Raw genomic sequence first — 18,349 nt, 5'->3', positions numbered from 1 at the left:
ACAGGGAAGAAATAAGGCTGATAAGGGAGACACAGAACACAGAACATGTGGATAAAGACAAAGATAAAACCCAAAGAGGCTGGAAATGACCACAGACATCGCTCACATTCCAGACAAAACTGTCACCATGCACCAGTGAAGCTGATTTACATCAGAAGGCTTTAAAGTCCTCACTGAGTGTTTGTGCTTGAACTACCAAATCTCACCATCATGGGGGGCCTTTGGTTTGATGTGAGCATTCAGATATATAAGCAAGAGATGAGCACCTGGACTCTGGGTATCTGCATGACCAGTGTGATGGGACACAGTTCAGAACTTGGAGCCTTTGATGAAGTGGCCATGGGGCCCGGGCCCTGTGATCCTGTGTTATCTGAGCATGCTGTATCAAGGCAGGTCAGATTTACAGGTCCTGGATAAAAACCTTCAGCTTATTTAGTTTACCTCATTCTTTTCATGTCAAGGTAAAAATCATTACAGTATTGTGAACATTTGCTTGATCTGTGATTCGAGTCTGGAAAAATAAAGTTCAAATTGTGTCAAGCCAAGCCGACCTTCGGCAGTACAAGCTGCCTGTTGCCACCTCAGGGAGGAGACAACTTTACTTGGATTTTCTGTTATGGCAGGGAAGAAAACCTCTCGTGAACGAGGACATATAGTAATAAAGTGCAGATATTTGGGGGACAGGGGAACATGGACAGTAATTTTCAAAGGAAGATATACAGATAGACAATGATCTATGCAAATAATTAGGGAAATGCAGATCTTCTTTCACACCTGTCAGAAGGCTATTATAAAAAAAGACAGACGATAACGAGTGTTGAGGCAGATGTGTGGGAAAAGGAGTCCTTGTCTTCTGTTGATTAAAGATATAAATTGATACAGACATTATGGAGGACTAGGTGGAAATTGCTTGGGAATTAAACACGGAATGACTATGATATCCACAAAGCCCAGTTCTGAGTATCCACACACGTATGAGAACCAGTCCGCGGAAGGAATGTCTGCCCTCCACATTCACAGTGGCAACACTTACCAAAGCCATGTTATGCCGTCTAAATGATGCCAACAGATGAACAAGCAGATACATGAAATGCAATGTATGTGCTCAGTGCAACAGTGGTCAGCTATCTGCTACACAGAGCATGAGTAGATCATAGAGCATCCTCCTAAGTAGTTTGTGCCAATCACAAAGAGACAGACACCACCAGTCTTCCCTTTTATATGCAGAGTCGGAGTAGTCGAACTAACAGAAGCAGAACACAGGACAGTGGGAATCGAGGCTCAGGTGTCGGGAGGGTGTGGACAACGATCAAAGGGTATAAGCTTCGGACAGGAAGAAGGTGCCAGTTCTCTTAGATCTAGTGCACACCGACACGTACAGCCAATACCAAAACTGCTAAGAGTAAACTTCAAAATCTCATCACAAAAAAAAAATGTTAAATAGTTGAACTGATGGACATGATAACTAGCTTAATTTAGTCATCCATTATATTTATAATTCATAACATCTCTTTATACCCTATAAATGAATGCAATTATAAGTGTCAACTCATAATGACTTTACAAAGAATCTCGGTGTTTTTGAGAGCAGCTGCAGAACAGCACCATTCTTTACGAAGAGAATGCCTTCCAATGAGTGATCTCTAACAGTTCATCTAGAGAAAACCATCACCCAAAACAGCACACACAGCTAGCCTCCCTCACAACTAAGGATTGAACAGACCCGTGTCCGCCAAGGGAAATTCCTAGCCAACACAGGTTGTAGAAGACAACACAGCACATATCTACAGAGCAGCAAAAACTGGTAACAACCAGTCTACACTGTTTCCAAGTCTATGAGCTACAGCATGGCTACAGAACAAAATGTGGGGACAGTAGGCTGGGCCAGCGTCAGGAAGGCTGGGTCCTTTACAGGATTATTAAACAACAAAGCATACAACTTCATTCGGGGAACTTCCCTAAAGCTCTGGAAAATGAAAAGTAGCCTTGCACCCAGGGAGCTGAAGGGGTTACCGAATAGGAGGAACAACAATATGAACCAACCAGTACCCCCCAGAGCTCCCAGGGACTAAATCACCAACCAATGAATACACATTAAAGGACCCATGACTCTAGCTGCATATATAGCAGAGGTTGGCCTAGTTGGTCATCAATGGGTGGAGAAGCCCTTGGTCCTGTGAAGGTTCTATGCCCTAATGTAGGGGAATGCCTGGGCCAGGAAGCAGGAGTGGGAGGGTTGGTGAGCAGGGGGTGGGGGAGGGGATAGGGGGTTTTCGGAGGAGAAACCAGGAAAGGGGATAACATTTGAAATGTAAATAAAGAAAATATCTAATAAAAAATATGTAAGAAAGAAAGAAAGAAAGAAAGAAAAAAGAAAGGAAAAGAAAAGAAGAGAAGAAAAGAGAAGAGAAGAGAAGAGAAGAGAAGAGAAGAGAAGAGAAAAGAGAAAAGAAAAGAAAAGAAAAGAAAAGAAAAGAAAAGAAGCCTTGCTAGACACCTATGATCTCAGCACTCAAGAAGTTAAGGCAGGAGGATTGCTGTGCATCTGAGATTAGCTTGGCTGTAAAGATTATACGGTACAATCTAGGCCAGCCTGGGCTATTGTGTGAGACATTGCCTCAAATGAGAGAAACCCACCAAAACTAAACTTCTGAGAACTTGATAATGATTGAACACATGAGGGTGACTGTCACCACAGACTCCGTGAGCCAATGATCATAGCAAATCGAACTTAAATAACCTTTAAACTCTATCGGGTAGGTAGCTAGCGTATGCCCCACTTAGGATGTGAGTAAAGGAGACACACAAGGTCCCCTGCCCACTGTCCAGACTACACAGTCCCATGGACATAGGTCACAGAGGAAGAACCTCCTGAGCACAGGCTTCAAGAGCCTGAAGTGTCAGACCTTCTGTAATCCCCCGCTTTGACCCATACACATCAAGTGGCCTTTGGATCGCTAGTTTCTAGGGTTGTTTGTCTAGTCAAGGGCAACATGAACAGCAAGTCTGCTCAGCAATGAAATCTGTCACTGTTGATGACATCATCACCACAGGGTTTTATACATCAGTCTCCTTATCAGTGACATCATCACTGGACAGCACTCCTTATCAGCTTGTCAGTGGCAGTCATCATCCCTAGGTGGCAGCATCATAGGGTAAGGGCACAGGTGGCTTGGCTCAGCAGGAAGTCTATTAAAGGGTTAGGGAAGAGTAGGTGGAAAGGGAGGGACAGAAGAAGGGAGGGAAGGAAGGAGGGAAGGCGGGAGGAGAAGAGAAGACAGAAGAAGAGAAGAGAAGAGAAGAGAAGAGAAGAGAAGAGAAGAGAAGAGAAGAGAAGAGAGGAGAGGAGGGGAGGGGAGGGGAGGGGAGGGGAGGGGAGAGGGAGAGGGGAGGAAAAGAGAAAATATGGACATGTTCTGCTCAAGACTGGGTGGGGATTTAAAAGTCAAAGGGAAGCAGTGGAGATCACTGGTGAATTTTGGGTGAAGAAAGTAACACAGTCAAAGCTTCCCTCCCTCCCTCCCTCCCTCCCTCCCTCCCTCTCTCTCTCCCTCCCTGGCTCTCACACACACAGGCCTCAGAGAAGCCCATGGAGCAGTGGGGGAGCCAGCAGGAAACACTGGTGGTGTAAGGCGCAGTATTACACAGGCTCCCACTCCAGGAGGGACCCCTGGCCAAGGCTTTCACAGGTGAGCCAGCGTTATCACTTAGAGGAAATGAGGTGATTTCCAGGGGACTTTAATATTCTTCCACAGATTCCCCTATCCTTAGAAAGTTTAGTTAAAAGAAATAGGCAATGTCCATAGAGCTTCCAACATATATTTAGATTTCTTTCTACATATCTGGTAGGTACCTAAGCATAGCCAGGCTTCCTCAGATAAGCACTTCAATGCGGGAGTGCAGGAACCTCTGCCTGCCTGCTGCCCCAGCCTCCTCACCTCCGAGAGCACAGCAAGTGTTTCCACATCTCAGACAATGCCTTGCCAGCCTCTCCTCCACACAGAGCCTGAGTCCAAAGCCAGGTAGATTCTTACCTGTGTATTAATCTTAGCTCTCTTCTCCCCCAGGTTTTAATCATTTCTTAGCTGGGTCATGGAAGTGGCTTTCTAAATGGCCCATTGTCTTTCCTAGCCCTCCATCATTTTGAATCCAGGACGACAGTTCATTCCACTGTTCAACAAATGGATGTTGTATGTCAAGAGACTTTTCCAGGGAACAAAACACTCAAGGTCCTTGTTCTCACAGAGTGATGGCCGTGACAACACAGTTATGATGTAATCTAGAAAAAGAAGTCTTCAGAGATGATAAATATTATAAAGTAAATGCAATTAGCATGTCAGAGAGTGGATGGAAAGTGGGGTTGTCGAGAGGGGCTTTGGGGCAAATCACTGTTGCGTTCAAAGCTGGATGACAAGGGGTGATCCATTGCTGTCTGGGAACAAAGCATTTCAGCAGAAAAATAACAAGATGACGTCACCCGGTGAACAGGAACACAGGTTTGGAACATTTCCAACAGAAGGGTGAAAGATGGGGGGGGGGGGCAGGAAGTGGGAAGGGCAAGTCCTGTGGCTCACATGCATGTGGAGAACAACCAAGCAGCAGAAAAGGAGATGTCTAGAGAAGCTGATAAGGAGACAGAAGTTAACTGGTGTGACATCAGGAAGCCAAGAGGGGTCTCTGGAGCAGAGAGGTCAGCATGTCTGCTGCTGCTGCTGCTGCTGCTGCTGCTGCTGCTGCACAACTGTATAACAGTAGACATTGCTCACTGAGCTCAGCAAGACAGAAGTCACTAGGGGCTCTCTTGAGATGAATTTGAGGAAGTGTGAGCAGATAAAGAGGAAGGAGAACCCTAAGAAGCATGTCTCGTGTGCGTTTGAGTACTCGTGGGTGTGCATGTGTGTGCGTATGTTCGTGTATATTCGTGTGTGTGTGTGTGTGTGTGTGTGTGTGTGTGTGTGTGTGTAGGCCAGAGATTGGTATATTCCTCAGTGTTCTCCACCTTAGTTTTTGAAGCCCCTCTCTCACTACATGTGAAACTCACCAGAATTCAGCGTGACTGACCTGCCCTCTAGCCCTAGGGACCCTGTCTATCTCTGCTCCTGAGGGGTGAGATTATAGAGGTACATTGACATGCCAACTACCTGACCTGGGTCCTGCTCCTGGTATCATACACACTTTACGGACTGAACCATCTCCCCTGCCCAATGCTTGCCATTTTAAAGTTCAGCCCCTTTCCTCTAGGATACAAGAGTTTTCACCAAGTGGCTCTTGGCAACTCTATAAAGTTATCTTCTCCCATCCTCCTGCTTCCCCACCTCCGGGGGAACTTATGATCACCATAATATAAGTCACTTCCTTTACACACCTCACCCCTCTGGTCTCTCAGATGTTACTGAAATGAAGCACATCTAAGTATTTTCCACTGAAATGTCCCATTCCCCAACACAAAACATACCCAATAGGGCAAATACCAACAGATAACCCTTGGACTGTATCCAGGAGGCTTGTGATGGTTAACTGTAGTGTCAACTTGTTTGGATTTGGATCACTGTAGAAACAAATCCCTGGACATGCCCTTGAGGGATTTTATTCCTTATATTAACTGTGGACCCACCATATAGGCAATGTCATCCAGGCTGAGGAACCAGGAGACATCACACTGGTACCACACTGATACCACACTGATAACAGACTCATCAGTTCAGCTGCAGAGGACCAGACATTCAAGACAATGAAGGATTCACTTTTACCTCCTCCATTTTGTGACTTTAAAAAGGACTTGTCAACAAATGACACACAAATGACGTAAACTCTGCTCCAGATCAAGGCTGACTGTGGCCTCTTCTCAGGCAATTTTACATTTGTAGTTTGTTTTTGAGGGACCCTGGGCTTCTCCTACTGTAACTTTCCCTTGTGTTTCCTACACAGGGATTAACTCTGCCTTTGGATATTTAAATCCCTTTGTCAGGAACAAGAAGGACACCAACTATTCCAATTTAGACAAAAACCTGAGACCTGCATAAATTAGGGGGACAGTATTTCGAGGATAGTTTGAGAAGTTCTCTAAGTAACACAACCCAGAATTCCTCAGACCTTAGTGAGGGTCTGTGTGTTCATCATCTGGGCCTGAGCTAAGCTTTTCTCTCTGACTCTTGGCATTAAGAGGGAAGACAAAGGGGCTGAAGAGGTGTCTAATGTTTAAATGCACTGGCTGCAGTTGCAGAAGATTAAAGCTCAGTTCCCAGCTCCTGAAAGACCCACAACGTGAGGACTCCCCCACATTCTGACTCAGGAGAGGCGACACCCCAAAATCACCAACGGGAAACGGTCTTGCTGCAAATTGCAAGAGGATTTTTTTTTTTATTCAAGAGCGCTCTCGGGCCCACGGTCATACACCACGCAGGGGTAGAGGACCGTGGCGCCCCGAGTAGCTGAGTAAGGGGGTATTTAAAGGAAAAAAACCACAACTCAAGGAGGTGGGAAGGGCGTTATTGGAAAATACCAAAAATACCAGATAAGAGTCACAAGGCAGTACAAAGTCACAGGTGTCATAAGGAATACCTGGTAATTGTTAACTCTCAAGACAGTTTCTAAGAGCCCCTAACAATAGCACATTTGCATTGCAGCTTCCGGTAATGGTCAGGGTGACTTTCTTTGAATGAATACTCCTTGAACTCAGGAAGTGGGTGGGTGGAGGAATGTCACTATCTGTTTTATGATTAGCATACCTTGGAGCACTGAGTTTACTACTCTTTCACTCCCACATAGTGGCTCAAAACCACCCATAACTCCAGTTGCATAGGATCCCACCTCTGGTCTCTGTGGACACTGCACACAGATGGTGCATATAAATGCATGCAGACACAGCATGTATGCACATAATAAAATAAAAATCAATAAACAATCAAAATCAAAGAGTTGAATCACAGAGGTGTGACTCAGGATTGGAGAACACAGGAGGCTTCCCCACTCTCTGCTGAATGAGCTCCCCACACAACCCCTCAGTACCCCACACAGCCCCTCAGTACCCCACACAGCCCCTCAGCTCTCCCCACACAACCCCTCAGCAACCCCACATAGCCCCTCAGCAACCCCACACAGCCCCTCAGCACTCCCCACACAGCCCCTCAGTACCCCACACAGCCCCTCAGTACCCCACACAGCCCCTCAGTACCCCACACAACCCCTCAGTACCCACACAGCCTCTCAGTACCCCACACAGCCCCTCAGTACCCCACACAGCCCCTCAGCTCTCCCCACACAGCCCCTCAGCACTCTGGACAGAGAACTTCCCACTCCTTCCATTACAGTAGAGCAAGGAGTACATCTTACTAAATTCACATAAATTATATTACAGGTCTTTTGAGCCCTTCTGATCTGGATGGTGCTACACATGGGAGTTCTTGTTTATGTTGTCTAACACCTGGGCAGGGAGCAAAGCAGGGCTCCATTCTCATTCACTTCTCCACACATAAGCTGCACTCAGCCACCCACCCCCCAACACACACACCTCCAAAAAGAGCAGAAAAGCAAATAAACAAACCCAAACAACCCACCAGGCATCCTAACTTAGTGACTTAAAACACTCATACACAACTGAACTATTAAAAAGAAAAGCCCCACCTGTGTGCTGCCACTGTGGTTGTTGGGCTCTTTGATTGTACGTGGTGGTCCTGCATGGGGATCGAAACCAGGGACTCTCCTGGGCCAGGACCGCTCTAGCTCTGAGCCCTGCTCCCCAGACTTCTTTTCACTTTTTATTTTGAGCTGAGGTCCTGCTCACTTGCTCTTGTTGACCACGATCCTCCTGCTACAACCCTTTCAGTAGCTTGGGAATAGAGGCTTGAAGCCGCGTGCCCAGCTGAGCAAGAGGAGTCTGAACTCAAATGCCCACTGTCTTAGTCGGGGTTTCTATTCCTGCACAAACATCATGACCAAGAAGCAGTTGGGGAGGAAAGGGTTTATTTGGCTTACACTTCCACATTGCTGTTCATCACCAAGGAAGTCAGGACTGGAACTCAAGCAGGTCAGGAAACAGGAGCTGATGCAGAGGCCATGGAGGGATGTTCTTTACTGGCTTGCTTCCCCTGGCTTGCTCAGCCTGCTCTCTTATAGAACCCAAGACTACCAGCCCAGAGATGGTCCCACCCACAAGGAGCCTTTCCCCCTTGATCACTAATTGAGAAAATGCCTTACAGTTGGATCTCATGGAGGCATTTCCTCAACTGAAGCTCCTTTCTCTGTGATAACTCCAGCTGTGTCAAGTTGACACAAAATTAGCCAGTATACCCACTTAGATGCTGGCACTAAGTTAGACGCATTAGTGAGCTTTGTACACATCAGTACAGCAGTGGCCCCCACGGCTCTCATTGTCTATTGGGGGAAAAAATCAAACTTCTCAGCTCTGAATTACAACCAGAGCCCCTCGGGCACTGTTTATTACAGAGCTTTCTTAGTCTGCTCCTGTACTGGCTCCCACCCTCTACGGCTGCCACATCTGCACCCACACGCAGTGCTTCTGCAGGATCGACCCAACACTAACCGACCTTTTACGATTATTGAGTATAGAAGGCAACTTTCATGGCCTGGCATCCAACTTTTTCAAATGGAACAGGGAAAAAAAAACCCATAATGATCAAATCACCTTTTAGTCAATATTATGGCGCTTGCTCCAGACAATCTATTTTAAGTAAGCAAGAGTAGATGAGACAACCAGACAGGAAGTACTGTGCTTGTGCACAGAGGGGAGAGCCCAGCAGGTAGACAAAAGGGAGTGGTGGAGACTGCCTGAAGCCCTGGGGAGACCTGTACCCACAGTTTGCTGTACCCTTAGCTTGCTGTCATTAGGCTGCTTCCTGGTGAGATTCAATGGCTGGAAGGGGAAGGGGGTGTCTCACTTTGTTTGCTTTCTCTCTGGCTCCTTTGAAGCCAGCCCTCCTGCTGTTCTGGGCAAGGGATTTGCCAGTGAGGACAGTTTCTTTTGTTCTTTAAGTGTCCCAATTACTTCCCTAGTAAGGGTCAGAAGAAGCCTGCTGCCTTCACAGCCTCCTGAGTCTCCCAACAGCTTGCTTCTGTGCAGGCCTGCATTCAGTCAGTCCTCAGGTGGTGGCGGGAGGTATATCCACAGAAACACCTATGTGGTGTCTGAAGTTCCATCCCCAAAGCCCAGAATTAAAGTTATTTCCTCACAGTGACTATCATGGGTGTTTGGAGTTTAGTGTGTCTGTGCGTGTGTGCGTGTGTGCATGTATGCATGTGTGTGTAACCGTGGATACACCACTACAGTGTGTATGTGTGAAGTTCAAGGACAACTTGTATAAGCCATTGTCTTCTCTCCTCCACTCATCCAGCTCTGGGGATGGAACTTGGGTCCTCAGGCTCCGTGGCAAGTGCCCCTACCCACTGTGCCATCTCACAGGGTCCTTAGCCATGTGTCTATTAACCATAGGGATCTTTCTAAGGAGTGCATCATTAAGTTCTCTGGCACTGAGAGAATATTGTAGGGTGGATTACATGAACCTGGATGGTAGACAATGCACACTACATCCATAGGCTAATGGCCCATAGGCACATAGGCACATACGACTTATATGGCCTCACCTAGTGTTCCTCAGCCACAGACCTATACATCAAGCTACTATGATGAATACTGTAGTGTTCTACTATAACCCAACAGTGAGAGCATGTGCATCTCAAAATGTCTACACAACGTGTGTTATAGATGAGGACAGCGTGGTTATTGTGATGCCACCGGACAGGGACGCTTCAATGACACATTGCTGTTGACCACATGATCCATAATGCTCTGGTGTAACCAGTGCCATACTCACGGTTCACTATTGACCAATATGTGGCCACATGATGGAACGTGAGTGTGGGGAGATCTCAATTTATTTCCATAAAATCAATCAGGCCTGTCTCATCTGCCTTCTCTATGGCTAGGAGAGGAACACTTGAAATTCACACTTCCTCTGCCTAAATGTGACAGGTGGCTTACTGTAACTGTTATTCTTGCCAAAGATGAATGATATTTAGTGGTCCCTGAGGGACAACAGGCTACTTTCAGTCCTTGTCAATTAGTTACTATGAAGCTTGAGGACCACGCTGAGCAAGGCTGCCCGCACTCCAGGCAACAGAGCACACTCACAGTATTACCACAGAGAGACTGACAGAGGCTCCAGACCCCTCCCCTAAGGAAGTGGACCTGTGGATGAGGAGCCTGAACAAACGGCCTGACATTTTACAGAATTAAAATAAGCTGCTTAAAGCTGGGAGATTTGAGGGAAATTGCAGGAACGGCTGGCACACATCCCAATGATTGGCAAGTGCAAATGAGAGTGCTGATCATTATTTTGCACCATGGTTTATTATGACATACGACTGCCAAAAATCAAAGTCAAGGCCCAGCAGAAAACAGCTACCAGCTGCATAATCCTGTCCTGTTTAGCTGTTCCACCCACAGCCATGTCTCTGATTAGCTGGAAGCCTGAGAATGAAGGATAGGTTACATCATAAGAGGGTTAAAGTATTGGCTGAAATTGAAATGTCACCCAGTGCTGGGGGAGGGGAGCACCAGCAAAGGCATGGTTATTTCTCTGGAGCACTCCAGTGTCCTGAAGACCCATGAGACGTCGGAGGATGATGGTCTCCAAGACGGTCCTTGCTTCTGGAAGCTGAGTGGCACACATGCCTGGTGTGGAAGAGGTTGGCATAGCAACTCTGCATCGGCCACAGTGAGTCACAGAGCTCACAGACACACAAAATAGCCACCTGAATGCGTCTCGTCTCCACAGGGAGGATAAGCTGCAGAAAGCATTTCTTGGGCTTTTACTCTTGGCAAACACAAGCTCTCGGTCTAGTGACTAAAGACAGATCATTTGCTGAATGAGCACAGTGTTCATGATTTGAGGAGAGATTTATTCTCTGTATGTTTCCTACATAAGTAAGGTTATGTTCGGGCAGAAATGAGGTATTTGTCCCTGACAATAGACAAAATTCTCCATGCGCTACAAAATGATGTACCCCAAATAAACTTTTGGTGGTTGTTTTTTAAATAAATGCATTCACTAGAAAAAAAGTCGTTTACCTTTTGGCAGTAGGTCCCTGGAAATCTGGGTCATACCTCCTTGGGTCACCTGCATTTAAAAACAAAGATCTTATAAGTATAGAAGCCAAAGAAGTAGCAAATAAATTAATATAAAATATTATCAAGGAAAGATTGGCATACGCCTTTAATCCCAGCACTCGGGAGGCAAAGGCAGGTGGATCTCTGAGTTCGAGGCCAGCCTGGTCTACAAAGTGAGTTCCAGGACAGCCAGGGCTATACAGAGAAACCCTGTCTTGGAAAACCAAAAAAAAAAAAAAAAAACAACAAAACAAAACAAAACAAAACAAAACAAAAAAAGAAAGATTTTCTTCTTGACTGGCCCACTGCTCCGTGCAATGGCAAATCCTTTCTTTGTCCACTGAAATAATAGGTGTATCCTGGTCACACTTGTCAAGATCTTGTCCTCTCTCCAGTGAGAGGCAAGACCACAGGGGCCACATACCCCAAATGTTGTGAAAATATCCTCCTGCTGAGAGCATCAACCCTGAAGATGGGGGTGGGAGTCTGGGGGACCCTTCAAAGCTGCTCAACCATCTTAACATCTGCCATGGCCCAGTGTGGTTAAGGACCTCTGAGGTGCACATCCCAACTGGAGGTGCTACTTATCCAGGTCTTCCTTCTTAGTACCAGTCCTCCGCCTTTCACTCAAGAAGAGCAGTTATCAGTCCTTGCTGACTTCTGCCCTATTGGCTGTATATTGTAGACTTCTTTAAAGACCTACTGGCAGACACTATGTACTATGGTGGTGATACAATACTTCTATCCTTGCCCTTTGGCCTTTGGACAAAGGAATGGCCTTTGTCTGTAACAAGTTATAGTACTGTGTTCTGTAAAGTTTCCTCTGACCAAAGGCCTGCAGTTGTAAACTCCAACCCCAGGGCTTCTCCCTGTGAGCGCTCCAACCTTTTCCTCTAGACATTTGGGTCTATTACAAAATTGGTCCTGAATCAAAGACAGGTTCTTAGAAGCATAGAGGAAAGCCTTCTGGTTGTCAGCAACTTGACTCTAGTTTCACGAAGTGGGAAAGCACACTGGAGAACTCAGAGGCTTCTGTGGGTGGGTACACGCAGGGCAGAGATGCAAAGGCATCGATTTGCAATGGAAATCCAGGAGTCAAGCAGCCCATAAATGTGTACAAACCACCTGTGATGCACAGAGCCATCTGAGGAGGTCCAGGAGGTGTATAAGGCATGGTCTGTCTTCATCTTAGAGAGCTGAGTCTGCATACTGATGCATTCAGCAAGGCTGTGTCTACTTCCACCTGAACAAGGAGTACTCCATATAAAACAATGACACACTAAGTCACGCGGTGCCATGGTCTGAATGTTTACATCCCTCATACCTGTTCATAAGAGTTGAAGCAACAGTACCAAAAAATGGGTCCCAAAGACAGTATAGCCCCATTTTTCTCAGTCCCTGTTCTGAGAAATCAAAACCTTCATGGCCGTGGAGAGGGGTTAGTGAGCCCTGGTGAAATGTGACTGAGTAATAAGGGAACCATAGATTGAATGGTAGCAATGCCCCCCTCCCACCCTCCACACAGGCAACAGATGCAAAGAGCTACCTGGCCTTTACAAAGCCCTCTCTCCTTGCATGTTAAGATACCATGTTCTCCAGGTTGCCACCTTTCCCTATGAGACGACACAGCAAAAAGCACCACCTTGGAATGAGCCAGCTGCCTTGTCCAGACACCAAACCTGCCAGTGCCTCAATCTTGGACTTTGGGGTGTCTAAAGTGTATGAAATAAACTCTGTATTCAGAAACTACAAACTATCAAGCCTAAAGTATTTGATAGAACAAAAGCAGGTTTCGGTTAGAACAGAAGTCAATTTAGATGTGGTAACAACCTTAAGTGCGTGCTCAAGTGCGTGCGTGCGTGCACGTGCACATCCATAGAGAGGAAAAAGGGACAGTTTGAAACTAGAATTCAGTCATATTTATTGCAACTCAATGAGTACCTGCTGTGTGCCTTGTGTGGCCAGAGGCACTACAGTGGACAGGAAAGTGAATGAGTTACACTCTGTCTTCAACACAAGGAGAAAAATACAAACCTATATTATAGGCAAAGTATGGTCAATAGAGGCACACAAGGACAGTGTTGTGAGTTCTAGGGCACTGGTGCCATAGTCAGTGGGAGTTTCAATAAGGAAGGCTCACAAAGCAACCAAATTTTTAGACGATAGGCAGAGATAAAACTTGTAGAGACAGATAAAGTAAGAGAGATGTCGATGAAGAACATTTCTGTAGGAGTGATGGACAGGCCAGGCACCAGAGCAGTGGATAATGGGATAGAAGGACCACAAAACAAAGCTGAATAGGTAGTGTGGAAACAGAATACATATAGACAAAAAAATAGGGTTAGAATTTACTCCATACATTATAGACCACAGGGAATCAGAGAAAGACTTTCAACAAAGTAATGAGATAAGAGAAACCATGATAAAAAAGAACAGTCTAGGACATACAGTTCCATAGGAAAGCACCTGCCTGGCATGCACAAATCTTTGTGATCCATCCTCAGCATCCCCCCAAAGCAACCTAGCAGTCATGTGCAGGTTGCATTGGTGAACATAATCCAAGGAGATGAACTAGGAGCCTACTGCCCTAACAGCAGTGAGAAGGGATGTGAGTCACTGCCAAGTTGTGATGGAGAAGAAGGAACGTGAGATTCAAGTTCACAAAGTGCAGGGATATAGATTAGGGGTTGGACTTGGGACTCTGGAGCAGCTCACTGATACTCATGAGCAGTTAACTCTAGCCAGATCATGTCACTTTTCAAGTCTTTGTGTCCATATTCTCAAATGAGACTAATGCTGTATCTATCCTATAAGTTAACATGAGGGTAAATTAGCACTGGTCCAGTAATTTAAAAAGTTTATGACTCTTAGTAAGATGCATTAATGCTTGTTAGAAGTGCTATAATCACAAGTGAAGGACAACCATAACCTATTAAATATTACTATTTGGAAGGTAAAAGATATATAGCAAAGATGATCCCAAATCAAATGATTCCAGGTTCTCTGGGACCTAGTTTCATTTCTGTTGCTAGAATTAAAATATCCCGACAAAAAGCATCCTAGTAATTTATTTAGCTCACAATCCCAGATTACAGCTCATCCACCATCAAGAATAAAGAGAATTGAATGCATACAAGCTCACTTGCTTTCTTTTGCTAAACTCAATTTCTCTATACTTATATAGTTCGTGATTTTCTGCCTGTGGGAATGGTGCTTCCCACAGTGGGTTGAGTCTTCTCACATCCATTAACTGAGAAAAACTGCCAAAGACACGCCCACAGGCCAACAATAAGCAGGCAATCACCCATTGAGATTCTCTTACCAGGTAGTCTCTGTTGTATCAAGTTGACAATTAAAGCTATCTTCTGAGACCTTCTTTAATTTCTTTCTTCAGAGACTTGAAGTTCTCATCATACAGATCTTTCACTTCCTTAGTTAGAGTCACGCCAAGGTATTTTATATTATTTGTGACTATTGTGAAGGATGTTATTTCCCTAATTTCTTTCTCAGCCTGTTTATCCTTTGTGTACAGAAAGGTCATTGACTTGTTTGAGTTAATTTTATATCCAGCTACTTCACCGAACCTGTTTATCAGGTTTAGGAGTTCTCTGGTGGAATTTTTAGAGTCACTTATATATACTATCATATCATCTGCAAAAAGTGATATTTTGACTTCCTCTTTTCCAATTTGTATCCCCTTGATCTCCTTTTGTTGTGGAATTGCTCTGGCTAGGACTTCAAGTACTATATTGAATAGGTAGGGAGAAAGTGGGCAGCCTTGTCTAGTCCCTGATTTTAGTGGAGAACGAAGACCAAAGTGTGGACACTTTGTCCCTTCTTAGAATTGGGAACAAAACACCCATGGAAGGAGTTACAGAGACAAAGCTTGGAGCTTAGACAAAAGGATGGACCATCTAGAGACTGCCATACCCGGGGATCCATCCCATAATCAGCCTCCAAACGCTGACACCATTGCATACACCAGCAAGGTTTTGCTGAAAGGACCCTGATATAGCTGTCTCTTGTGAGGCTATGCCGGGGCCTGGCAAACACAGAAGTGGATGCTCACAGTCAGCTATTGGATGGAACACAGAGCTCCCAATGGAAGAGCTAGAGAAAGTACCCAAGGAGCTAAAGGGGTCGGCAACCCTATAGGTGGGACAACAATATGAACCAACCAGTACCCCAGAGCTCGTGTCTCTAGCTGCATATGTATCAGAAGATGGCCTAGTCGGCCATCATTGGGTAGAGAGGCCCCTTGGTCTTGCAAACTTTATATGCTTCAGTATGGGGGAACGCCAGGGCCAAGAAGTGGGAATGGGTGCATAGGGGAGTGAGGGGGGAGGGTATGGGGGACGTTTGGGATAGCATTTGAAATGTAAATGAAGAAAATACCTAATTAAAAAAATAAATTAAAAAAAAAGCTTAGCACAACCCTCTAGAATCTATAATTCTTTATTATTCTGCTCTCATACTAGATTTAAAGAAGGCTGATTTTTAAAAACATATTGCTGATGCTGTTAAGACAAGAACACTATGCAAGTATAATCACTTGTAAAGTAGATCTAAGACAGAATATATAAATGTTGCTTTGGTCTCTTTGGGGGTGAAGTGGCGTTTGGCTGAGTGTTCAACATGAGTCTGTGGGAAACATTTCAGAAAAAGAGTCAAAAAGTGCACAAGCTGCTGCAGGATGAGGAGGAAAGCTGTGAAATGCTGACTCTGGACATGACTGGGCCCTTGCACAGATTGCACACAGTAGCTGTGGTTGCCTGACCAAAACAGGTACAAGATCAAGCCAGTTATCCCATCGTGGATAGGAGATGGGTTTACAAGGCTCACAAAGCAACCAAAGGAACTCTTGACATTTGATGACTGCTTGGGGATGGGGGTAGGAGAGGGAAGGAAGAATTGTTTATCTTTCAAGGTGTGGTCATGAGTACGTTTCTCATCCTCTAGTAGATGCATGATGTTCAGGCAGCACTAATTGAATTGAATGGTGTGTGTGCATGTGTGAGTATGTGTGCATGTGTGAGTATGTGTGCATGTGAGTGCATGTGTGTGCATGTGAGTGTGTGCAGTGTGTATGCATACACGTATTGGAGGAAATGTTGCAGAAGACTAGGAGGTCTTGGAGGAGTGAAATGGGGGATTATGATCATACAGCATTGTATGTATATGTAAAAAAATTAAAGAATAACTTTTAAAAATATTGTAAGTTCCAGATTCCAAAGGAACAGTTTAAAATCTCTTCAGTAACACTTTACAATACAATAATGCTTTATGTCAGTAGATTGTATATTGAAATGACGATGTTCAGTTTATACTGGATGAACTGCAGCACTGAAATTCAAAAAGAAAAAGAAAACTGGAGTCTTGAAAGAGAACGCAGTCCCGAGAAAACTGGAAGTCATAAAATTTGTGTCAAGAAAAGAAAGGAGCTCTAAAAAGGATCTTGTCAGATCTGTCATGAGTATGGCACTGTTACTATGGCGATAATATCATCTCACACAGGTTTAGCATCAAATGTCACACTCTATGGAATGCTTTGCTTATTATTTTGTCTAGGTTGTCTCACCCTAGGTGTGTTGGAATTATTATTTACTTCTCTTCACAGATGTAGACAATGAGGCACAGAGAGACCAAGGACCATGTCCACAGTGACAAAACTGATGAATTGTCCACCTGAAGTCAACTCACTGCCCATTTAATGGTAACCAAACTGACCACAGGGTCCAATGGTACAAGACAAACTCCAATGAGAAGCCTGTAAAGTGTTTCCCGGTGGAGCTGGCTTCTGTGCACTTCAATACCAGGTTTTGGCTCATTACCAGCTTCTCGTATTTGAGATACTGGTATGGCTGTCTCAGTAGATAGTTTTGGGAGTGACTGCATATTCCTTTATCTGGAAACTGCGTCCCTGTGTCACAGTGTACGGAAGCAGGTCTCTAATGCTGCTACTTCCTTCTGCCTGTTCTCAGGCCATGGGCAATTTGATCTGGTTTGAACTCGTGGGCTAATTGGGCTGGTCACATTCTCTATCCCAGGAGGGTAACAGAATAGATAGAGTGGGCAGGAAATGGGACCTATAAGATATAAACCTTAGCAATGAGAGATTCAGAGAAATCTGTCATTTGGAACTAGCAAGATAAATCAGTGAGTAAAGATACATGCTGCCAGCTAAGTCTAGTAACCTGAGTTTGATTTCCAGAACTCACACGGTCAAGGAGAATAGCAACTCCAGAGCACTATCCTCTGAGGCTCTACAACCTGGCATATGCCTCCCCAACACTACATAAACATAAATATGAAAATAAATAAGTAAATGCATTAATTTTTTAAAAGAGAGAGAGCAATGCATTCGTTGGCAAGAAAGAGCTGAAGGATATTCAGATAGAAGAGTGGAGCTAGAAGACTGGCTAGCTTGGCCCATCCAAGAACAAGGCTGAGTCTCACCAGATATATGGCAGAGTGTCTTAGTTAGGGTTTCTATTCTTGCACAAAACACATGACCAAGAAACAAATTGGGGAGGAAAAGGTTAATTCAGCTTATACTTCCACATGGCTGTTATTCACCAAAGGAAGTCAGGATAGGTTCTCACAGGATAGGCAGGAGTAGATGTGGAAGCCATGGAGGACTGCTACTTACTGGCTTGCTTTCCCTGGCTTGCTCAGCTTGCATTCTTATAGAACCCAGGACTACCAGACCAGGGATGGTAGTGGCCACAATGGGCTGGGCCCTCGCTCCTTGATCATTAACTGAGAAAATGCCTTATAGCAGGATCTCATGGAGGCATTTCCTGAAGGGCTGCTCCTTTCTCTGTGATAACTCCAGTTTGTGTCAAGTTGAGACATAAAACTATCCAGTACATAGAGCCTTGCTGAGTTTCACCTTTCATTCTTGTATATGTGTATAATACTAAAATTCTAGGCAAGTGATAATCTACTAAGTGGTATCTTCAACCTTCTTTCCTCCACTTAACTAGCTCAAGTTGGAAAATCAACATTCAAGAATGTCAAGGCAGAAGGCATGACCTTAAATTCTCATTTTAAAAAATTAAATGTTCACTTCTATCTAGACCACTACACACTTTATACTTCAATGTCCCACTCCACAATGATCCAGATAGAACATAATGTGAACTGAATTTTCTTGAGCTGTACTGTCTTTCTTTACTTAATGCTCCCATATTTCTGTGAAATATCCCTTTATCATCATGCCAT

At 44.8% G+C, this 18,349-nt stretch overlaps 1 protein-coding gene across 14 annotated transcripts in view; it reads right to left on the bottom strand.

Annotated features, from left to right (window-relative positions):
* Nucleotides 1–18,349, bottom strand: part of Slc44a5 (solute carrier family 44, member 5) — a 298,312-nt gene that overhangs the window by 89,044 nt on the left and 190,919 nt on the right. For all 14 annotated transcript variants that reach the window (XR_375525.4, XR_375526.4, XR_375527.3 and 11 more), the window contains one exon: nt 11,087–11,135. Coding sequence is in view for 11 of the 14 variants with exons in the window: in NM_001081263.1 (NP_001074732.1) it covers nt 11,087–11,135 (49 nt within the window). In the remaining 3 variants the exon portion in view is untranslated. The remainder of the gene's footprint in view (nt 1–11,086; nt 11,136–18,349) is intronic.

The sequence above is a fragment of the Mus musculus genome, chromosome 3, assembly GCF_000001635.26.
Source record: "Mus musculus strain C57BL/6J chromosome 3, GRCm38.p6 C57BL/6J".
NCBI lineage: Eukaryota > Metazoa > Chordata > Mammalia > Rodentia > Muridae > Mus > Mus musculus.
Note: the sequence above shows the minus strand (reverse complement) of the source record. Positions and strands in the feature narration are given on the sequence as shown.